At 57.1% G+C, this 23,453-nt stretch overlaps 2 protein-coding genes across 2 annotated transcripts; one reads left to right on the top strand and one right to left on the bottom strand.

Annotated features, from left to right (window-relative positions):
- The first annotated feature begins 1,482 nt into the window (after positions 1 to 1,482).
- Positions 1,483 to 4,044, top strand: CD248 (CD248 molecule). Its single transcript, XM_055294399.2, has one exon. It carries the CDS (start codon positions 1,500 to 1,502, stop codon positions 3,771 to 3,773), a length of 2,274 nt encoding a protein of 757 aa, XP_055150374.2. The 5' UTR covers positions 1,483 to 1,499; the 3' UTR covers positions 3,774 to 4,044.
- A 14,122-nt stretch (positions 4,045 to 18,166) lies between these two features.
- On the bottom strand, positions 18,167 to 23,107 carry TMEM151A (transmembrane protein 151A). The gene is made up of 2 exons (XM_055263634.2): positions 22,861 to 23,107; positions 18,167 to 20,626 (listed from the first exon to the last, which is right to left on the bottom strand). The coding sequence occupies exons 1-2, from the start codon at positions 22,933 to 22,935 to the stop codon at positions 19,295 to 19,297; spliced, it is 1,407 nt and encodes a 468-aa protein (XP_055119609.1). The 5' UTR covers positions 22,936 to 23,107; the 3' UTR covers positions 18,167 to 19,294.
- Positions 23,108 to 23,453: the final 346 nt, after the last annotated feature.

Raw genomic sequence — 23,453 nt, 5'->3', positions numbered from 1 at the left:
AAGCACATTTGCAAACACTGAGTGCTGTGACACAATATCTCAGCCCTGCCGAGCTAAAAATCCTGGACTCATTGCCCTCATGTTGCAACTGAGAAAAAAGGAGACCCAGAGAGGGCCAGTGACCCCCCTGCAGTCACAAAGTCGATCCATCTGTGGCAGAGGGGGAAGCTGCATCAGGGCAGTTTACTGAAGGGCAGAAACTCTCCCCCACCTCCCCACCCTGTTTCTAACTTCTGCTAAGAGTGCGGCGGGTGTGCACGGGTTAATCCGCCAGCCAGCTCCCCAAAGGCCATCCTGGGTGATGGGCTCAGTGCACATGCCTCCAGAGACCTCCAGGAGGGGCAGGAAGAGGACCCTGGCAAGGCCCACACAGCAGGCCCCAGGGGCAGGGAGGGCTCCACACACGTGACGCCTGTGTCACATACACACATATATGTCACTGTGTGCCCCATGCCCATACATGGCCTTGCATGGGTCCCCTCACAGCCTTGCACATCCTGAGTGCAGCCCAGCCCCCACCCAACCCCCTAAACCACGCACCCTGCCTTCCTGATGCAGGAGCCCAGAGAGGCATTTCCTGTTTAGGGGCTGCCTCCTCCCGCTCTAAGCCCAGGTTCCCAGGGCCCCAGGCTGAGCTGGGGTGAGGGGAGGGCAGCCCCTGGCCCCCTCACTCCCCCAACACCCCCACACGCTGGCCCAGCTGGAACCAGAAAGCTTGAGGGTAAGGGAAGAGGCTGAGGCAGGGGCTCAGTAAATAAATGAGAGGCTGAGGATGCCTGTGCCTGGGCGACCAAGCTGTTTCCATTCACGCCCTGCACCCGAAGCGGAGGTCTTCATATGTCAGGCCATGTAGAATGCCACACCATTTTTGTATGTGCACCTAGGGTCTCAGCATGTCAGAATGTGTGTACGCGTGGGAAGGGAGTCATCTGCAGGCCAGCATAGGTCTACGGTGAGGTGAAGGGACAAACAGCTTGGCAGAGAGTGCACTCTTGCATGGGGTTGGGGGTGGGGGAGGAGCATGCGCGATTCTGTGGGGCAAGAAAGGAGTGGGCATGAGGGTGTTCCCGTGCATGGCGAGCAGCTGGGCTGAGACTGCTCCCGGGTGTGATGGGGCTGCTGTGTCCAGATTTGGGTCTCTGAGTCTCTGGGAAGCGACCTCACCCCACAGCCCCGAGCCCCAGCTTGAGGGTCACAGAGCTCGGCAGGCTGGCTTTTCCCACCCCCTGACTCTCAGCCCCATGGGGCCTGGGGCAGCCGTCAACTGCGCCTCCTCCCCTCCTCCGCCCCCCACCTTAGAGCCCCCCACCCCACTGCTTCCTGCTCTAGCGGCCCCCGGGGGAGAGGGAGCAGGGAGCTGGCAGCCGCCCCAGCCCACTCCTTACAAGGCCTGAGCCCGGCCCCAGGCCCGCCCCCGGCCCGCCCGCAGGAGGCCCCAGGCCCTCCCCCTGTCAAGAGCTGCCGCCGGCCCGGGGCCGGACCAGTCCGGGGGCATCGCGATGCTGCTGCGCCTGTTGCTGGCCTGGGCGGCCGCAGGGCCCACACTGGGCCAGGACCCCTGGGCTGCTGAGCCCCGTGCCGCCTGCGGCCCCGGCAGCTGCTACGCTCTCTTCCCACGGCGCCGCACCTTCCTGGAGGCCTGGCGGGCCTGCCGCGAGCTGGGGGGCGACCTGGCCACTCCTCGGACCCCCGAGGAGGCGCAGCGTGTGGACCGCCTGGTGGGTGCAGGCCCAGCCAGCCGGCTGCTGTGGATCGGGCTGCAGCGGCAGGCCCGGCAATGCCAGCTGCAGCGCCCACTGCGCGGCTTCACGTGGACCACAGGGGACCAGGACACGGCTTTCACCAACTGGGCCCAGCCAGCCACTGGAGGCCCCTGCCCGGCCCAGCGCTGTGTGGCCCTGGAGGCAAGTGGCGAGCACCGCTGGCTGGAGGGCTCGTGCACACTGGCTGTCGACGGCTACCTGTGCCAGTTTGGCTTCGAGGGCGCCTGCCCGGCGCTGCAAGATGAGGCGGGCCAGGCCGGCCCAGCCGTCTATACCACGCCCTTCCACCTGGTCTCCACAGAGTTTGAGTGGCTGCCCTTCGGCTCCGTGGCCGCTGTGCAGTGCCAGGCTGGCAGGGGAGCCTCTCTGCTCTGCGTGAAGCAGCCCGAGGGAGGTGTGGGCTGGTCACGGGCTGGACCCCTGTGCCTGGGGACTGGCTGCAGCCCTGACAACGGGGGCTGCGAACACGAATGTGTGGAGGAGGTGGATGGTCACGTGTCCTGCCGCTGCACTGAGGGCTTCCGGCTGGCAGCAGATGGGCGCAGTTGTGAGGACCCCTGTGCCCAGGCTCCATGCGAGCAACAGTGTGAGCCCGGTGGGCCACAAGGCTACAGCTGCCACTGTCGCCTGGGTTTCCGGCCAGCGGAGGATGATCCGCACCGCTGTGTGGACACAGATGAGTGCCAGATTGCCGGTGTGTGTCAGCAGATGTGTGTCAACTACGTTGGTGGCTTCGAGTGTTACTGTAGCGAGGGTCATGAGCTGGAGGCTGATGGCATCAGCTGCAGCCCTGCAGGGGCCATGGGTGCCCAGGCTTCCCAGGACCTCGGAGATGAGTTGCTGGATGACGGGGAGGATGAGGAAGATGAAGATGAGGCCTGGGAGGCCTTCGATGGTGGCTGGACGGAGATGCCTGGGATCCTGTGGATGGAGCCTACGCAGCCGCCTGACTTTGCCCTGGCCTATAGACCAAGCTTCCCAGAGGACAGAGAGCCACAGATACCCTACCCGGAGCCCACCTGGCCACCCCCGCTCAGTGCCCCCAGGGTCCCCTACCACTCCTCAGTGCTCTCCGTCACCCGACCTGTGGTGGTCTCTGCCACGCACCCCACACTGCCTTCTGCCCACCAGCCTCCTGTGATCCCTGCCACACACCCAGCTTTGTCCCGTGACCACCAGATCCCCGTGATCGCAGCCAACTATCCAGATCTGCCTTCTGCCTACCAACCCGGTATTCTCTCTGTCTCTCATCCAGCACAGCCCCCTGTCCACCAGCCCCCCATGATCTCAACCAAATATCCTGAGCTGTTCTCTGCCCACCAGTCCCCCATGTTTCCAGACACCCAGGTCGCTGGCACCCAGACCACCACTCATTTGCCTGGAATCCCACGTAACCGTGCCCCTCTGGTCACCACCCTCGGTGCCCAGCAACCCCCTCAAGCCCCAGATGCCCCTGTCCTCAGAACCCAGGCCACCCAGCTTCCCATTATCCCAACTGCCCAGCCCTCTCTGACCACCACCTCCAGGTCCCCTGTGTCTCCTGCCCATCAAGTCTCTGTGCCTGCTGCCACCCAGCCCCCAGCCCTCCCCACCCTCCTGCCCTCTCAGAGCCCCACTAACCAGACCTCACCTATCAGCCCTACACATCCCCATTCCAAAGCCCCCCAAATCCCAAGGGAAGATGGCCCCAGTCCCAAGTTGGCCCTGTGGCTGCCCTCACCAGCTCCCACAGCAGCCCCAACAGCCCTGGGGGAGGCTGGTCTTGCAGAGCACAGCCAGAGGGATGACCGGTGGCTGCTGGTGGCACTCCTGGTGCCAACGTGTGTCTTTTTGGTGGTCCTGCTTGCACTGGGCATCGTGTACTGCACCCGCTGTGGCCCCCATGCACCCAACAAACGCATCACTGACTGCTATCGCTGGGTCACCCATGCTGGGAGCAAGAGCCCAACGCAACCCATGCCCCCCAGGGGCAGCCTCACAGGGGTGCAGACCTGCAGAACCAGCGTGTGATGGGGTGCAGACCCCCCTCATGGAGTAGGGGGAAGGGATGTGCACTGGACACATGGCTGGGGCTGCACCAGAGACCCATGGGGGCTGCCCAGCTGGACAGATGGCTTCCTGCACCCCAGGCCCAGCCAGGGTCCTCTCTCAACCACTAGACTTGGCTCTCAGGAACTCTGCTTCCTGGCCCAGCGCTTGTGGCCAAGGATACACCAAAGCCCTTAAGACCTCAGGGGGCGGGTGCTGGGGTCTTCTCCAATAAATGGGGTGTCAACCTTACCCAAGGCTTCTGATCCCCACTGGTGCTTGAGGGAGGTTCTGGGAGGACTCAGAAAAAAGGAAGGGATCTTCTTTCAGTTTGTCTGAGTCCTCAAAGAGATAAGGTAAGATCCCTTTAAGGGAAGGTATGCCTCAGAGATTCTTAGGGAAGCAGGAGCCCAGAGAGGGCAGAGCCTTGCCCAAGGTCACACAGTTGAGCCCCCCAGTGGGAGGTTTGGCATGGGGAGAATTTCGTATTTATTCCTCATTTTACCAAAGCTCCAAGAAGGTGGGGCTGAATCTGGGGGAGGGTTGTGGAATTAGGGCATCTGCTGAACTGGACTGCGGTTTAGGGGTCAAAGTAGGCTCTGGGGCTGGTGATTCAGAGGAGTGAAGGAGGGGTCTAGTGGGTGAGTTGCTCCTTTCTTCAGACACTTCCCTTCCCGTCCCTGTAAGCTTCGCAGAAGTTGGGGGCTGGGGCTCAGGGTAACTCAAAGGGACTGCCAACCCCTGGTTTGTAGGTGCTCTTGAAGGCATTCCTCCTCTTGCTCCGGGGTGGAGGCTGGGAAGGGAAGGGCCAGGAACCCAGGAGAGATCCCATGCTAACTGCTTGGACAGCCGCAGGAGCAAGGCCTTCTTTTGCCAGGGCCGCACTTTGCTCCTGTCCGTGTTGGCTGGGGATGGTGGGGGACAGACAGAGCTCAGCAGACCTGAGCTTGAGCGAGGGCTCCGGCTGCTCAGGACTGAGGTGTCCCAGGAACTGGAGGGCCTGGTCAAAGATCACAGCCTGGTGGGAGTGACCTCCCTCATTTCGGGCTCACTGCTTTGGGGGGCGGGGGTGAGACCTGGGCAGGGGAGGCGCCAGTTCCCACCGCCTCTGTAATTTTTCAGTTACAGCCTCTCGGGGGCCTCTAATTAGGACGGGGCAGAGCCGCCACGACCACCCGGGCAGGCTAGGAGGAGTGGCCCAGCGCCCCCTTAGGGCCTGGACCTGAGCTGGAAGGCTGAGCTGGGCCCCAGGGAACCAGGAAAGGAGGGGCCGGAGCTGGGGATGAACCAGGGGGTCGCGGAGGGGGCGGAGGGAACGCTACGCACCGCCCCCGGTCCCGGCTCTCACGTTCCCCTAACTCAAACCAGACGTCCCCGCCAGATCCTGCACAGCTTTAACCTCGGAGACGCCGTCGGGCAGGTTTGCTGGATGCCCATGAGGGTTGCGAGGCGGCCCAGACGGCTGAGTCTGGGAAGGAGGTGAGGAAGCCTGGGGAGCGACAAGGCCTGCCAAGACGGGAAGGTCTGGAGTCCCCTCCTTGACCTCGGGTAGGGATCTAGAGCGCCTTGAGGGCAGGAAGGAGTTAAATACACTGCAGTCGGAGGCGGGGGATGGGAGTGGGGAAGGGGGCCCAGAGCCGGCTCTTTGTCATCTGGTAATGAGCACCAGATGCGGAGCTGCGTGCAGGCCTAAACAGACGGCTTCCTAGGGCAGAGCCCCCGCCTGCGCCCGGCCCGGGCTCAGCCCACTTACTCGCAGGCCCCGCCTCATTCGGGCGCGGCCGAGAACTGCATACTGCGGCGGTATCAGCCCGGACCCGGGAGCTACGAGCCACGCCTACTCGCTGCAGAACCGAAGGGAGACCCCGGGAGCTCTCCAGAGGCCCCGCCCACAAAGCCACAAGCCCCGCCCCTGCCAACTCAAAGATTCCAGCAGCGCTTGTGCCCGCCCCCTGCCCTTTTGTCCCCGCCCAGTCACCCGCCCACAACCCACAAGCCCCGCCTCCTCCGCTCGGCGCGCGCAGATTGGCAGAACTATTAGTCTCGGCTTCTAGGAGGTATGAACTTCGCCCCGAGTTTACACATTCTCTTCACGCGGCGCTACAGGCCCCGCCCAACACAACTGCAAGCTTCGCCTCACAGATCCCTGGACACTGCAGGGAAATCCCCCAGAGGTCTTAACTCTGTCGGGGGACGTTGTAAACTCCGCCCTCCAGGGAAACGTGTGAAGTGCCCCTCAACCTCCTCTTCAGGCTCCGTCCCCAGCTACAAGCCCCGCCCCCTCTCACGCTCACAAAAGTGGAAGAACTGCGCCCTTGCAGGACTGTCACACCACACGTCGAGCCGAGGTAGCGGTTCACCTACACGGAGCCCCGCCCCCGGGGCCGCCCACGAAAGATGCAAGCCACGCCCTCGAGGGGGGCCCTCGAGTCCCGCCCACCCAGAGCGTCCTAGCTGCGGCCTAGCGCACAAATACCGCTCTGCGAAGAGCGCTACCGAGCCTCATATCGCACGCCCCGCCTCCCACGGGTGCTAGCCCCGCCCACACTCAGGCTCACCCTCTTGGGCGCAAGCCCCGCCCACTCCCTTAGCACCTTCGGGATATGCCCAGATCCACCAGTCCTCCGAACCCCTCATCTCTCACCAGGATGCCCTTGAACCTGGCCCTGGAGCCCTCTTCTTCCTCCACCTACGGTTTCCGTTTGTCCAGATTTCGGGTTCTCTGGGCGAGCCCGGAGACTGGGCCTGGACAGCCGGGCAGATGGCGTCGATGGGCCTTTGGCGCCACCTGGCCTCGGCCCCGCGGACTTACAGCCACCGCGAGGCCTCGGCAGGGCCTCTCTCTCAAAGCGTACTTACTAATCGCTCAGTAAGTAGCTGCTTAATTCATTAAATGTTAGTGTTACTTAAATATCTGCCGATTCCCCCCACGGGACAGCCCATCCTTTCGCAGATGCCCTTCGTCGTATGTGGAAATTCGTCCCTAAGGGAGCTTCGCACTGGCCTTCGAGCCACCCTATGAGCTGAGCGCCCTTGACAGTCTCTAAAGTGGCTGGCTGGTCGATCTCTTGCTGTCTCTCCCCGACAAATCCTTTCGCCTGGAGGGCGAAAGCATCGCCTCTCGTCTGGCGGCCTAGAATTCCTAGGACCACGTTTCCCCCGCCCCCACCTAGTGCTCCAAAGGCTAGACACCTTCCCTGGGGGGTGTGTTGCGAAGGGGTGGGTTTGGGCGAGGAAGCCCTCAATTAGGAGCTGAAGGTCGTAGTTTTTAGGGACAGTGTCTCAAGGGAGACCCTATCTCAGCTCTCATCTCTACCTCTGAAAATACCAGCCTGGAGGGCAGGAGACGCTGAAGTTGAGGGCTAGGAACCCAGTAAAATATTTTTCAAACATTAGTGCGACAGACAGGGAGCAACCCTTGAGGAGGAAGGGAGCTGACACCACTGAGCTCCAGCTGGGCCCTTTGCTTCCTGCCTTAGCTGCCAACTTTGCCCTTGCCCACCTCCGGGCAAATCAGGCCTGGGGAGAGGGATTCTTTCCAGACCAGGTTCCAATGCTCGTGCACTAGCCATTACAAATGTAAATAGGATTTAGTGCTAAATAATGACGATAATAATAGTGAATGCTTGAAGCACTTCTGTTTTGTTTTTGTTTTTTGTTTTTTGTTTTTTTGAGACGGAGTTTCTCTCTTGTTGCCCAGGCTGGAGTGCAATAGCGCGATCTCAGCTCACTGCAACCTCCGCCTCCCAGGTTCAAGCGATTCTCCTGCCACAGCCTCCCAAGTAGCTGGGATTACAGGCACCCACAACCACGCCTGGCTAATTTTTGTATTTTTAATACAGACAGGGTTTCACCATGTTGGTCAGGCTGGTTTCGAACTTTTCGCCTCAGGTGATCCGCCTGCCTCAGCCTCCCAAAGTGCTGGGATTACAGGCATGAGCCACCATGCCCGGCCTTGAAGCACTTCTTACATGCCCGGTCCTTTTTTAAGGGCTTTACTTGGCTTAATCCATGTAAGATTCATAACAACCTCCAAGAAGTAAGTGCCATTCTTACCACAATTTACAGAGTAGGAAGCTGAAGGCACTTGCCTAACTGCATTAAGCCATCTGCCCTAGTTGACCAACTAGTAAGTGGAAGTTTGAACCCAGGCAGATCCTATGATCTTTACCCCCTACAGCAAAGCCAGTCCATATGCGATAGCCAAGTCTCTAATCAGAAAATGCCCACACCTGGCCAGACGCAGTGACTCAAGCCTGTAATCCCAGCACTTCGGGAGGCTGAGGCGTGGGGATCACTTGAGGTCAGGAGTTCGAGGCCAGCCTGGCCAACATGGCAAAACCCTGTCTCTACTAAAAATACAAAAATTAGCCAGGCATGGTGAGGGTGCCTGTAATTCCAGCTACTTGGGAGGCTGAGGCAGGAGAATCGCTTGAACCCAGGAGGTGGAGGTTGCAGTGAGCTGAGATCATGCCATTGCACTCCAGCCTGGGCAACGAGTGAAACTCTGTTTAAAAAAAGAAAAGAAAAGAAAAGAAAATGCCCACACCCTGGGAAACTCACTTTTAAGGGTGAGGCTGCAAGACGCAGACTCTCAGAGAGGCTGATGGAACTGAGATTGACCAGAGAGATTGAAGCCTTCCTCCCCCAAGGAGAGTTTGTCGTCTGTGGCTTTGGCAGGTGATGCTGGTAAATAAAGCATTTGCTGGGATCGTGGGATCTGGACCATGTGCCCAGGCGAGGTGCGGCCTTGGGACATCTGTCAGCCCATGTGTTAGCCTGGTTTCAGTGAGTCCAGTGATTTTTCTGGGAGGCCAACTGGCACAGTGGTTAAGACCTAGCACTCTGCATCAGCCTTGTTTGCATGCCAGCGCCACTGCTTAGTGGCTGGGGGAACTTAGGGACATTCCTTTATTGCTCTATGTTTGCCTCCTCATTTGAAAAGTGGAGATACTATAGAGGAGGAAGGATTCTATATGAGGAAAACCAAGGTTTCCTGCTTGAAGCCTATGAGTATCTTCAGGATGGTGCAGGAACCTGCTATCAAAGACACTGTCTGCTTTAGCTGGCTCTGGGGATCCCTGAAGACAGAGTCCAGAAACTGATCATGGGGAGAGCTGAATTGGCAGAAACTGACGTCTGAAGCCCACCACATCCCTGAGGTAGAGGCTTTGAACACTCTCCGTCACTTGTCTTGGGTGTCTCAGTAATTTTTTCCTGACACCATTGGCCGAAAAATACCTAACAGTTTCATTTCATAAATAGGTCCAACAACATAGTAATTTTTTCATGACACTATCGAACTGCTGTTAGGTATTTTTTGGCCTATGAATGTCATGAAAGCATTACTCCACAGTTCCATTTCATAATGCAGTGGCTCACGCCTGCAATTTGGAAGGCCGAGACGGGCAGATCACTTGAGCTCAGAAGTTTGAGACCAGTCCAGGCAACATGGCAAAGTCCTGTCTCTAAAAAAAAAAAAAAAAAAAAAATACAAAAATACTAGCAGAGTGTGGTGGCATGTATCTGTGGTTCTAGCTACTCAGGAGGCTGAGGTGGGAGGATCACTTGAGCCCAGGAAGTGGAGGTTGTAGTGAGTCGAGATTATGCCTCTGCATTCCAGCCTGGGTAACAGAGAGAGACCCTGCCTTTAAAAAAAAAAAAAAAGTTAGGTCCAAACAACATAAGAAATACTTGTTGGCGGCCGGGCGTGGTGGCTCACGCCTATGATCCCAGCACTTTGGGAGGCTGAGGCAGGTGGAACCCGAGGTCAAGAGATCGAGACCATCCTGGCTAACATGGTGAAACCCCGTCTCTACTAAAAATACAAAAAATTATCCAGGCGTGGTGGCACACATAGTCCCAGCTACTTGGGAGGCTGAGGCGAGAGAATTTCTTGAACCCGGGAGGCAAAATTGCGGTGAGACAAGATTGCACCACTGCATTCCAGCCTGGGCGACAGAGTGAGACTCTGTCTCAAAAAAAGAAAAGAAAAGAAATACTTGTTGTCCAGGCACAGTGGCACACACTTGTGATCTCAGAACTTTAGGAAGCTGAGACAGGAGGATCGCTTGAGGCCAGGAGTTTGAGGCCAGCCTAAGCAATATAGCAAGACTTTGTGTCTAAAACATTAATTAATTAAATAAAAAAGTATTTGTACAGAAAAGAGGTACTTGTGTTTTGGCTTTTTTTTTGAGATGGAGTTTCACTCTTGTCGCCCAGGCTGGAGTGTAATGGCGTGATCTTGGCTCACTGCAAACTCCATCTCTGATCTTTGCACACTGCAACCTCCACCTTCTGGGTTCAAGCAATTCTCCTGCCTCAACCTCCCGAGTAGCTGGGATTACAGGCACCTGCCACCATACCTGGCTAATTTTTGTATTTTTAGTAGAGACGGGGGTTTCACCATGTTGGGCAGGCTGGTCTTGAACTCCTGACCTCAGGTGAACCTCCTGCCTTGGCCTCCCAAAGTGTTGGGATTACAGGCATGAGCCACCGCACTCGGCCACTTGTGTCTTAATACCAGCTAGATAAAAAGTGGTGGGCAACTTTTATGTGGCAGTTTCTCTCATTAATAGGCAAATAATAAAGTGTAGATTTAATTTTCTGCCCTCCCAGGTGTTTTACTGCAGGACTTGCCCACAGAGCACCTGCCTAGGCTATTTTCCTGGTTCCTAAGAGGGTAACTTACACTCAGAGTTCCCATATTGGCTTCTGACCCAAGGGCTATTTCAGGTAGAGGCCACTGGAGCCCCCTGCACACTAAGATAATAAACTGTTCATTCATTTATTCAATATTAATTGAGACCCTGCTATGCCTCAGAGACTCCACTAGGGATGAGGGATACTAAAGTAACTAGATAGGAGAACAGCAAGTATACTTATGATAAGACCACTTAGGGCACTGCCCAGGCAAGAAGAGATCTTAGGCAGAGGCAGAGTTGGAATAGGAGAAGATGGCAACATTGAGGGGTGGCCGGCAGGAAGATTTGAACAGGACTCAGTGACTGGCTGAATTGAAGGAGAAGAACTGTCCTCTCCTGGGTAATGCCATGCACGGAGATGGAGACATAGGTGAAAAAGGTGCTTTGGGAAGATAGATGATATGGTCAGCTTGGGCTATGTTGAGTTTGAGGTGTTGGGAAGTTATCTAAGTGGACTGCTTGGTAAGATACCTGGCTACCCGAATCTGGGGCTCAAAACCGAGGTCCAGGTTCAAGGTCAGATTTGAGTTTCCATTATACCCCTCTGCTGGGAGAGTCCCAGAAACCACCAGCACCACCACCTTAAGCATGACAAGGAGTCCTAGCACTCCTACCCATGGTTTCCCAGTTTGGCTTCGGAAAGCGACAGAGGGCACTCCTACTCCTGACTTCATATATGTCCACATTGTTTGAGTTTCTACATGATTATGTTTTCATCTCAGAAGTTAATTATGGAGGTTTGAACTTGATCTTTTTAAAATTAGGCTGGGCGAGGTGGCTCACGCCTATAATCCCAGCACTTGGGGAGGCTGAGGCAAGAGAATCATTTGAGCCCAGGAATTTGAGACCAGTCTGGGTAACATAGTGAGACCCTGTCTCTTAAAATAAAACAAATGAAAAACGTGGTGGTGCATGCTTGTAGTCCCAGCTACTCAGGAGGCTGAGGAAGGAGGATCACTTGGGCCTGGGAGGTCAAGGCTGCAGTGAGCCGTGATCACAGCACTGAACTCCAGCCTGGGTGACAGAGTGAGATCCTGTCTCAAAAAACATTTTTTTAACTTAATTTAACTAGAGATAGGGGTTTCGGTATGCTGCCCAGACTGGTCTGGAAATCCTGGCCTCAAGCAATCCTTTGGCCTTGGCCTCCCCAAATGCTGGGATTATAGCCATGCGCCACCATGCCCAACCGGAAGTTGATCTTTATTAAAATAGTCTCTATACTTTTGGCAGTCTTTTTTTTTTCTTTTCTTTCTTTTTTTTTTTTTTTTTTTGAGATGGGCTCGCTCTGTTGCCCAGCCCAGGCTGGAGTGCAGTGGCACGATCTCGGCTCACGGCAGCCTCTGCCTCCTGGGTTCCAGCAATTCTCCTGCCTCAGCCTCCCAGTAGCTGGGATTACAGGCATGCGCGCACCACGACCCCCGACTAATTTTTGTATTTTTAGTAGAGACAGGGTTTCACCATGTTGGCCAGACTGGTCTTGAACCCCTGACCTCAGGTGATCTGCCCACCTCGGCCTCCCAAAGTTCTAGGATTACAGGCGTGAGTCACCACACCTGGCCCACTTTTGCAGTCTTTTATAGCACAATGTTATTGTCTTTTGTAATGTATCGTGCTTTTTTCTTTTGAGATAGGGTCTCACTCTGTCACCCAGGTTGGAGTGTAGTGGTACAATCATGGCTCACTGCAGCCTCGACCTCCCAAACTCAGGCGATCCTCCTACCTCAGCCTCCCAAGTAGCTGGAACTACAGGCGTGTACCACCACGCCCAGCTAATTTGTGTATTTTTTGTACAGACGAGGTTTTGCCCTGTTGGCCAGGCTGGTCTTGAACTCCTGACCTCAAGTGATCCGCCTACCTTGGCCTCCCAAAGTGCTAGGATTATAGGCATGAGCCATAGCGCCCAGCCTGTATTGTGCTTTTATAACACATAAATTGAAACTATTCTACTGAAAAAAGTATTTGTATTTTGGTCTGTTTTATTTTATATGTTTTTTAAAAAGAGAATTAAAATACATCTATGGCCAGGCATGGTGGCTCATGCCTGTAATCCCAGCACTTTGGGAGGCCGAGGTGGGTGGCTCATGAGGTCAGGAGATCGAGACCATCCTGGCTAACACGGTGAAACTCCATCTCTACCAAAAATACAAAAAATTAGTCGGGCGTGGCGGCACACACCTGTAATCCCAGCTACTCGGGAGGCTGAGGCAGAAGAATCACTTGAACCCAGGAGGCGGAGGCTGCAGTGAGCTGAGATTGCACCACTGGATTCCAGCCTGGGCGACAGAGTGAGACTCCGTCTCAAAAAAAAAAAAAAAGAAAAAGAAAAAAGAAAAATACATCTATCTTTTGGACTATGACCATGGGTTACTGAGAACTAGCCAATTTTGAGACTAGAGTCTTGCTCTGTCACCCAAGTTGGAGTGCAGTGGCATAATCATGGCTCACTGCAGCCTTGACCTCTTGACCTCCCAGCTCAAGCGATCATCCCACCTCAGCCTTCTGAGTAGCTGGAACTACAGGTGAGCTCCAACACACCTGGCCAATTGTTAAATTTTTGGTAGAGATGGGCTCTCACTATCTTGCCCAGGCTGGCTTCAAACTCCCAAGCTCAAGTGATCGTCTCACCTCAGCCTCCCAAAATGCTGGGATTACAAGCTGAAATTTTACATAATACAAAGTTTTAAAGAAAGAACAGGCCAGGGGTGGTGGCTCATGCCTGTAACCCCAGCACTTTGGGAGGCTGAGGCAGGCAGATCACCTGAGGTTAGGAGTTCAAGACCAGCCTGGCCGACATGGAGGAACCTCATCTCTACTAAAAATACAAAAATTAGATGGGTGTGGTGGCGGGTGCCTGTAATCCCAGCTACTCGGGAGGCTGAGGCTGGAGAATCGCTTGAACCCTGGAGGCGGAGGTTGCTGCAGTGAATGGAGATCACGCCACAGCACTCCAGCCTGGGTGACAGAGTGAGGCTTGGTCTCAAAAAAAAAAGAAGAGACAGCTGGGCCGGGTGGCTCACGCCTGTAATCTCAGCACTTTGGGGGCCTGAGGTGGGCAGATCACGAGGTCAGCAGTTTGAGACCAGCCTGACCAACATGGTGAAACCTTGTCTCTACTAAAAATACAAAACTTAGCCGGGCATGGTGGCATGCGCCTGTAATCTCAGCTACTCAGGTGGCTGAGGCAGGAGAATCGCTTGAACCCGGGAGGCGGAGATTGCAGTGAGCTGAGATCACGCCACTGCACTCTAGCCCGGGTGACAGCGAGACTCCATCCCAAAAAAAAAAAAAAAAAGAGGCGGCCGGGCACGGTGGTTCACGCCTGTAATCCCAGCACTTTGGGAGGCCAAGGCGGGCAGATCACAAGGTCAGGAGATCAAGACCATCCTGGCTAACACAGTGAAACCTCGTCTCTACTAAAAATACAAAAAATTAGCTGGGCATGGTGGTGGGCACCCGCAGCCCGAGCTATTCGGGAGGCTGAGGCAGGAGAATGGCGTGAACATGAACCTGGGAGGTGGAGCTTGCAGTGAGCCGAGATTGGCCACTGCATTCCAGCCTGCGTGACAGAGCGAGACTGCGTCTCAAAAAAAAAAAAGAAGAGGCTTGCCGTGCAGGTGCCTGGCTTAGGCAACTGGCTGAATGGTAGCTCTATTTCCTGAGATGGAAGACAGAGAGAAGCAGTGGTGGTAGGGGTGGAAATTACAGGTTCTGTTCCTGCCATGCTGTGGGTAGCCCATGTCAGGAGAGAGCAGAGGCAGAGGCCACTGGGGTTTGGGAGCCAGGCTTTGCACCCCTCCTCAGGCATGAATTCTCCTCTTGAGAACGGTTTAGAACAGAACACCCTGGCTTGATGTTGACTCCAAGAGAGTCTGAACACGTGGCCACCCTGTCTCCCATCAGGAGATCGTGAGCTGAGAGCTGTCCATCAAACACTGGGGTTTCTGGGTCCCTCCTCTTCCTGGCTGTGCAGGCCCAGTGCCATCCCTCATGAGGTGCAGGTGGGTTTAGAGCCTTGTGACAGTGATCATGTAACATGTGACAAATCACTCCAAAATGTAGTGGATTAAAACAAGGATTTATTTCCCCCCATTCTATAGGACAGCAGTCTGGGCTGGGATCAGCTTGGTAGTTCATCTGCTGGTCTCACCTTGGGTCACTCCTGAGGCTCCTGTCATCTGTGGCTCAACTGGGGCTACAGTGTCTAAGATGGCCTCAGTCATCCCATATCTGGAGCTGATGCTGGCTCTTGGCTGGGGGCCTCAGTTCTCCATGCAGCCTCAAATCTGTCAGGAGGCTTGGCTGGACATCTTTACAGATGGTGGTCTCAGGATTGCAAGAGGGCAAAGGTGGAAGCTACAAGAGTCCTTGAGGCCTAGCCTCTGAAGTGGGCTAACATCTCTTCCCTCACATCTGACCGGTCACAACAAATCACAAGTCCAGCCCAGATTTAAAGGGGGAACAGATTCTACTTCTTTTCTTTTCTTTTTTTTTTTTTTTTTTTTTTTTTGTGAGACGGAGCATTGCTCTGTTGCCCAGCCTGGAGTGCAGTGGCGTGATCTCATCTCACTGCAACCTCTGCCTCCTGGGTTCAAGTGATTCTCCTGTCTCAGCTTCCTGGGTAGCTGGGACTACAGGTGCACACCACCACGCCCGGCTAATTTTTGTAGTTTTAGTAGAGACGGGGTTTCATCATGTTGGCCAGGCTGGTCTTGAACTCCTGACCTCAAGTGATCCACCTGCCTCGGCCTCCCAAAGTGCTGGGATTACAGGCGTGAGCCACTGCGCCCGGCCTGATTCCACCTCTTGAGGAGAGGAGTGGCAAAGAATTTGTGGCCATATTTAATCTACCATAGGCCTGAAGGTCCCCATAAATGATCTGAGCAGCTCACTCTGCCTGGAGTAGGCCCATATCTGACATGCCACCACCTTCCTCCCTTAAACAAGCACTATAAAGAGCTTGGTGTTCATTTTGCAGATCACTTCACAGGTATCAATCAGTTAGGAATGGCAAATGGCATTTGGCTCAGTGGTCGATTGCATTTTTGAAGATGGCCACTAATACATCTCCCATCCCACATGCTTTTCTAACAATGTGACATTGACAAGCCTCCACAGAGAGATGAGATCCTATATTCCCTCCCCTTGAAACTGAGTGGACCTTCATAGTAGCCTTGACCGATGGAAAGGGGCAGAAGTGATGCCATGTGACTTCGGAGGCTAGATCATAAAGCGCAATACAGCTTTCACCCTCTCGGTACACTTGTTCTTGGAACCTAGCCACCATGTTATGAAGAAGGTCAAGCCGCTTGGAGAGGATCTGTGTGGGTGTTCCCACCAGCAGCCCTAGTTAGGCTCTCAGCCCTCAGCCCTCAGCCAGCAACAACTGCCAGACATGTGAGTGAATGAGCATTCAGATGATTCAAGCCCCAGCTTTTGAGTCTTTCAGCAGAGGCCCTGAATGTCATGGAGCATAGAAGCCATCCCCATTGTGTCCTATTTGAGTTCTTGACCCACAGAAGCCAGGAGACAGCATAATAATTATTGCTCTTTTAAGCCACTAGGGTTAGGATAATTTGTTATGTAGCAGTAGATAATTAGTAAAAGCTGCTGGTAACAGAGACAAAAAAAAAAAATGGGCTTAAGCAGACTTACAGTTTATTTCTCTTTCTCATTGAAGTCTGGAGGTAGGCAACCCAAGGGATGATATGGAAACTTGCATGGTGTCATCAGAAGCCCAGGATCTTTTAAATTGTTGCCCTGCTATCTTCAGCATGTGGCTACAATTTTCAAAGTCACTTCCTGCTCCAAGATAGCTGCTGGTGTTCCAGCTATCACATATGCATCCAAGGCTGAATGCAGGCTGAAGCAGAGAGGACAAAAATGGCCTTCACCAATACTGCTTCTATTCAAGGGGCATTCTTGGAGACCCCTTCCAGCACCTTCTGTTTATATCTAATATCCTAGAATTCAGCCACACAGTCATACCATATATGCCAGGAAGGCTGGAAATGTTGCCTTTTAGCTGGGCACATTGCCATCTGCAGCAAAACTGGGGTTCTGTTTTTGGGGAAGGGAGGAGAATGGATAGTGGCCAGTGGGCAGTTGTTGGCTATGGTGTTAGAGCAGAATGGTGGAAAAAGTGTCTTTCCCATGGCAAGGAGCTGAAACCAGCATGCTGGCCTCCCTACATGCTGGAGCCTTTTTTTTTTTTTTTGAGACAGAGTCTCAGGTGGAGTGCAGTGGCGCAATTTCAGCTCACCGCATCCTCTGCCTCTCGGGTTCAAGCGATTCTCCTGCCTCAGCCTCCTGAGTAGCTGTCACAGGTGCCCGCCACCACACCTAGCTAATTTTTGTATTTTTTGTAGAGACGGGGTAGGGGGTCTCACCATTTTAGCCAGGCTGGTCTTGAACTCCTGACCTCAAATGATCTGCCTGCCCCAGCCTCCGAAAGTGCTGGAATTACAGGCATGAGCCACTGTGCCCGGCCACCCTCTGCGGCCTTGTTGAACGTTTGGGCACCATAGAGTTTTCCACCTAATTTGCTTCTGAACGAGGAACTGATTTCACACCCAAAGAAGAGAGGCTGTGGGTTAACGCACAGGGAGAACTCTAGTCTTTCACTCCACCCTCCCCACAGAGCCAGCAGGTAGCTTTTGCTAAATATCCTAAAATGCAGCCTTGACTGTATCATGTCCCTGCCCAACCCCCTTCCATGCTTCCAGATTGCCCAGTTTGCTCCAGTTTGCTCCAGTTTAAGGACAAATTCTAGGATTTGGCATGGAAGCTGCAGCAAAGCCTTCCATGGCTTCTTGCTTCTATCTCTCTCCTCGTCACACCTCAGCTCATGCCCAGCAGCCAGGCCTTTGTCTGTCCAAGACGCCGCCTGCCCTGTCTTTGCTTAGGGAAATCCACCCATTCTCAGCACCCTTCCCGGGTCACCACTAGCCCTTACGCCATCTTTGCGTGAAAGGGAAAAGGGTCCCCCTTCTCCAAGTGGATGTAGCTCCATGCCAGAGTTTGGGGAGTGGCCTGTAGGCTGGATTCCATGCACGCTTGCCCCTTAGCCCACTGCCCTTGCCCTTTACTGCTGCACATGTGACAATGCCACGTCCAGGAATCTTTCAGAGCTCCATCAGGGAGTCAGGACCTTCCTTTTCCCTGATGTTTTCTCTGCCTTTGGATTCCATGCCAGCCTGCCCCGGTTTGGGGCTGCCCTTTCCAGCTTTGTGTCCTCTGACCTGCTTCATGCCCTTTCCCTCAGACTGATAATGTCAGTAGCCGCTGGGGGACACTGAACTCGAGTCACAGACCATAGCTCTTTCTCCCCACTTTGGGGACCGGCCACCACTCCCTTAGCCCTCAGCATGCCCAGCAGCAGAACGGAATGCCCCACTGAGCTGGAAGAAGGGCCACCTTGACAATGCCTTAGCAGTGACCCAGGCCCAGATACCAGAGTCAGGGGAGCCAGGTGCTCAGAGCGACTCACACTTGAGTCTCAGAGGCCCCAGGCTACGCAGGGGAGGTTTCCTCTCCTCCGCTTACTTGGTTCCTGGGAACACTGGAGCCCAATTCTGAGTCCCTTCCCAGAACCCCTCATCGTGCCCTGAACCACAGGGGCCCATAATGCTTGCAGTGGAGGGCTTAGACCCACGACCCAGGAATGCACAGGCCTTCCATTCCATACCTTTATTTAATCTGCATCTTCTCAGCCTCCTCCCTTCCCCACCACCCCTTAGAGGGCGTGGAAGCCCTCGTTGAAAGAGAAGGAACTCCTCTCCCCTCCCTGGGGGTCAGTGTCCCCTGGGCCAAGACTCGTTGATGGGAGAAGCAAGGGCCTGCGTGGTGGAGCAAGGACATCATCCAAGAGGCTGTGGCCGAGGCCCGGCCCCTCGGATGCCCTCTAGGCCTGGGCCCCACGGATCATGAGGAAAGTGAAGAGTAGATAAGTCTGGGAGGGCAAAGAACGGGCATCCCTGCGTGTGTGTGGCTGATGGAGGCAGACATGGACTTTGGGAGGCAGGAGCAGAGGCCAGGGGATATGGGGACCAGGTGAGGCCCTGAGAAGGAACCCCAGGTTGTAGGGGTAGCTGAACGTGGGGGGAGGGTGCGGTGGGCACCAGGGGAAACAGTATGGGTGGATGGGGCAAGGCTGTGCTCCAAGAACCAGGCTCCCAGTGGAGGAACGGCACGGCTAGGTCCGATCAGTGACTGGCCCTGAGCAGTGGGCGAGAGGGCAGGCAGGGAGAGGGGCCTATCAGGGCAGGATGGGAATGTTGGGTGAGTAGCAGGGCCAAGGCCGTGGTGCCACCACAGCCAGCTCTTCAGCCCCAGGGAAGCCAACCTGGCTGGGCATGGCCCCAACCCTCCAATTTGTGCTTCTGCGTCACTAGGGGGGCTCCCAGCATGGCCTCAGCCCCGGCAGGGAAGTGTCCACAGGCAGCCTCTGCTGCAGGCAACAGCTGGCCGCAGGACTCCTCCTCCATCCCAGCCTTTCTGGAAGCTTCTTCTCCTGCCCTTTGTGAGAGGCCTTCAGGCCAGATCATCGGCCATGGGGGTGGGTGGGGGGTGAAGCCATGCTGGGGGCGATTCTTAGGCTCCACTTAGGTGGCTTCCATTTCCTCCAAAATGACCACAGGTCACTGCATTTCAGTCTGTTTAAGGACCCCCACCCCCACCCTCACCCCTGCCCCTTGTGTGTGGCTGGTCTGTTTTCCCGCCTGTTTTGGACAACAATCACTCGGGCATCTAAGCCCATGGTGGAATGGTGGGGAGGGGGCCACTCTGGGGGCCGTGGGGGTCTCAGAGCGCACCCTGCCCATCCCCCTGGCAGCCGCTGTCTCCGTGGACAATGAGCACCGGGAAGTAGAGGGCGTCCTCATAGCAGGGCGGGCTCTCAAGGGGTTCCGTGTCCTCTCCACGGCGCCCCAGCGGCCCCCCGCTCAGGCTGCGGAAGACCCCTGGTGTGGCCCGGCCGCCAGCACCCAGCGAGAGGCGGCTGCGGCTGAAGGGCAGGCGGGGCCCGCTGGGCCGGGCGGGGGGCAGCGAGTTGCTGCTGACGGAGCGGCGGCAGCGCTGGCAGCCTCTGAGGTAGGCGCCCGAGCCCGCTCCCATGACCACGGCCTCCGAGTAGCTGGGCACCAGCTGCCGGTTGGAGCAGATGTGCCACTCGAGCTCGGTGAAGTCCACTGTGGCCACGCGGGACAACGGGGGCCCGCTGGGCACGGCCCCCGGTGGGGGCGAGCTAGCGCCAAAGAGCTTCTCCACCTGGTAGTGCACGTGAGCCGTGCCATAGGCGGCCACGACGCGCAGGGGCCACGACAGCGTGGCCGCCGACACGAGCCAGAAGACCCAGGCGCGCGCGTACCAGGGTGGGCTGCGGGGGTCGGCGAAGACCATGAGCGACTCGCGGAAGTCCACGTCCTTCAGGTGCATGCCCTCGCGCGCCTCCAGGTAGTCGTCCAGGCCCTCGTTGGCGCTGAAGAAGCGCGCCCGCTGCGTGAGGTACGAGGCCTCGGCCTCCGCGCTGCCGAAGCTGAAGCACTTGGTGAAGCGCAGCCGCGTGGCCGCGTGCTCCGCCAGCCCCACCAGCTCCTTGGAGACGTCGCGGACGCCGTGCGCCGAGTAGTCAAACTCGCCGCGGGCCGTGCGGCTGTCGGCGCGCTCATGGTACACCTGTGTGGTGGTGTAGGCGTCGCCGTTGCGGTAGCGCGTGATCTGGCGGGTGCGCCGCACGTAGTGATAGCTGGTGGCCTTCCACCAGACGCACGGCGGCGCCTGCTGCAGCCGGCGGATCAGCGCCAGCACCGTGTGGGCGTCGGTGCGTGGCGCCTGGCAGGACCGCACGTGACAGTGCCAGCACTCAGCCAGGTAGAGGAGGTAGAGGAGGGAGACGAAGGCCAGCGGGATGTACAGGTAGCCATCGGAGCAGGGGCTGGCCGGGTAGGTCGGTGGCGGGCCCCCGGCTCCCCGGGCCAAGGCGGCCTCGGGCCCCAGGACCAGCCGCGGCACTGTGGCCAGGCGACACCAGGCCACCACGGCCCCGCAGGCGTGGATGAGCAGCGTGAGGAGCAGGCACTTCCAGTGCGACTCGCGGCACAGAGAGCTTCCCAGGGACTGTTTCAGGGGCCGCTGCTGCAGGTGGGCAGAGAAAGGGAAGTCTGTGTCAGGTGGGGCCATCAGTGGGGCCTGCCACTTTGCTTAACCCGGCTGAGGGAGGTGATACCGTGAGCCCCATTTTACAGAGGAGGAAACTGAGGCTTAGAGGGATGAGCGGCTTGCTCCAGGCTTCACATTTCCAGCTCACTCACAGTGGCGCTGCAGATTCAAACCCAGGACTCGCTGCCCCAAACCCATCCTCCACTGTGCCCTGCTAGCACTCGGCCAACCGCACACAGGACACAACAGGCCCACCTCAGCCAGGAGGGATGGATCCTTACACTGGCTATTGTGGGTTCTAGTCCTGGCTCTGCCCTGATTTGCTGTGTGGACTTGGCTATATCTCTGCCCTCTCTGGGCCTTGATTCTTGGTCCTGTTGGTCTGGGAAGCCAGGGTGGAAGGGGTCTGAGGTGTAAACAGCATGGGATTTGGAGTTCCACTGCCCAGGAGCCAGTGCTGGCTCCACCACTTACTGTATGACTTGGGCAGGTCCCTCATCCTCTCTGGACCTCAATTTCCTCATCTGTAAACTGGGTCTATTGTGAGGATTCAACAAGATCATATGTGTGAAGATGTGAGCACAGGGTCTGGCCATGGGAATAAATATGATCACCATTACCCTGAGACTCCCTCTGGTCCCTTGTTCCACAGGGACTCAGAAGTCTCGGCAGAGGCTTTTGAGTTGACAAGAAAGAGGGAGCCTCAAGAACGGGGGAAGTGCGAGTCTTGGGGTGGGGAGCAGATGGAGGGCCATCCTCCACTCCCCATCTGTGCTGAGCAAGGGGGTGGGACACAGCTACTGGGCAGCAGAGGGCTTGCCACACCCTCCCTGGCAGGGCTGCCAGCCTAGCCACATCACCCTCAGGTGCCCATGGAGAGAGAGGCAGGTAGGGATAAAGTGGGGAGAGGGGAAGGGTAAAAAGGGGAGGAAAAAAGTGGAAACAACAAAAGAGGGGTTAGGGGCCACCTCTCCTACCCCAGACCTACCAGGCCTCTAGAGGCCCAAGAGGAGAGGAACCACCCCCCAGCCCAGCCCAGATACAGCCTGTCCCCATCACTCAGCACGGGAGCACAGCGCCACCTGACCTGCAAGGCCTGTCAGGTGCACACACACTTGTCCACGCCTCTCCAACACATGCTCCTCACAGACCCACCCACCATGGAGGGCCACACTGCCTGTCACCCAGGAAACTCCAGATCCTCGCCTGTCCCCAGGGCACAGACTCCCAGAATCGTAGCATGGTACACATACACATACACACACACACACACACACAAACACACACACACACACCACATACCCATCCACCACAGGACACACACGTGCACATACACGTTGCACACGCAGTGAAGCCCAGAGACATACCAGACCTTCACCTGACCACAGTGCACATCTCCCCACCCCCCACTGCAAACTGACCCCCATGCTCCTCAGACTCCACAGGGAGAGACCCGCCCACAACGGGACTCACTCACATGCACACACCTAGACCACTGGGTGACAACCGGAGCCAGGCACACATTCGCCCCTCACCTGACTACAGGGCACACACATCCAATTCACACACCCACACAACACACACACAGAAGCAGGCTACATTCACCCAAATGCACACACAGCCCCACTCACCACCCTATCACCCCACACATCACCCGGGGCCCCAGGTCCTGCAGACCTTCCTGGCTAGGGCTGAGGAGGGGCCGTCGGGGGTCCCAGCCAGCAGAATGGGCCCTCAATCCTCACCTCGAGGACAAGGAGAAGGGGTACCCAGGCGCCTCCCTTCCTCTTCCCCTCCTCCCCTCTAGGCTCTGCGACTGCTGCTGCATTGCAGGCGCTGCCCGGACACCTCGTGAGCGGCTGGGCCGGGCTGGGGACCTGACCCCGCGGCCCTGGGGGTGGGGGCAGCATCCCCCGCTGCGCTGCGGCACTGGGACGCGTGGGGGCCAGGCGCTGACGTCACAAGACGGGCGAGGCTGGATGAGGGGGCGCCGGGGGCGGAAGTCGCCCCGTATATTGCTGTTCAGCCGCCCCACCCCTACCCCCAACGCGGGCCCCTGGACCCCTGGCAGGGCGCAGGTGACCCCAATGACGTCATTGGCCGTAAGGGCTCTGGGACTTCCCTCCTCAGCCCCTCTGTTGGGGTCGCCTTCTGCACTGGTCCCTCTCACGCCGCCCCAGGCCCGGCTCCGGCCCCCCCCGCGCCGGTACCTCTTCCCGCAGCGGCTCGCCGTCCGGGATGAGCGCGGGCACCTCCCCGCCATCGCCACCGCCGTCCTCGGGCATGGTGTCCTGGCTGCTTGGGCGGCCCCAGCCCGAGCACCGGGCATGATAGGGGGGAGCACGGAGGGCTGCGGCGCGGCCCCCGGGGGCGTCCGCTCGGCTCAGCGGCCGCGGAGGGAGTGCGCGGAGCTCGAGCCCAAGCGCCGCGGCAGCGGCTGCGGCGGCAGCAGCGTTGGCGGCCCGGGTGCCCGGCGCCCCGCCCTCCGCTGACCCCGCCCCCGCGGCACCGGCGGCGCCGCCGGCAGCGCCTGGCACCGCGGGCGCTCCGCCCGCCCCCGAGAAGCCCCCGCTGGGCGGCTGGACCCCTGGGTTCTCCTCCGGCCGCGCTCGCGCTCGCGACCTTGAGCTGGTCTAACCCTCTGGCGCCTGAGCTTCCTGGGCTGTAAAACCCTCGAGGAAGGAGAATCTCCAAGGTGGGTGGGCGCTCGCAGGGTCCCATCTCTAAGGAGTAGGCCCAGAGTTAAGCCCACCCAGATCCCATCCCTGAAGCCTCACTTGGAGAAGAGGGTAGTTACAGCTGA

The sequence above is a fragment of the Symphalangus syndactylus genome, chromosome 1, assembly GCF_028878055.3.
Source record: "Symphalangus syndactylus isolate Jambi chromosome 1, NHGRI_mSymSyn1-v2.1_pri, whole genome shotgun sequence".
NCBI classification, from domain to species: Eukaryota; Metazoa; Chordata; class Mammalia; order Primates; family Hylobatidae; genus Symphalangus; species Symphalangus syndactylus.
This window is presented reverse-complemented; position numbering and strand designations above follow the sequence as displayed.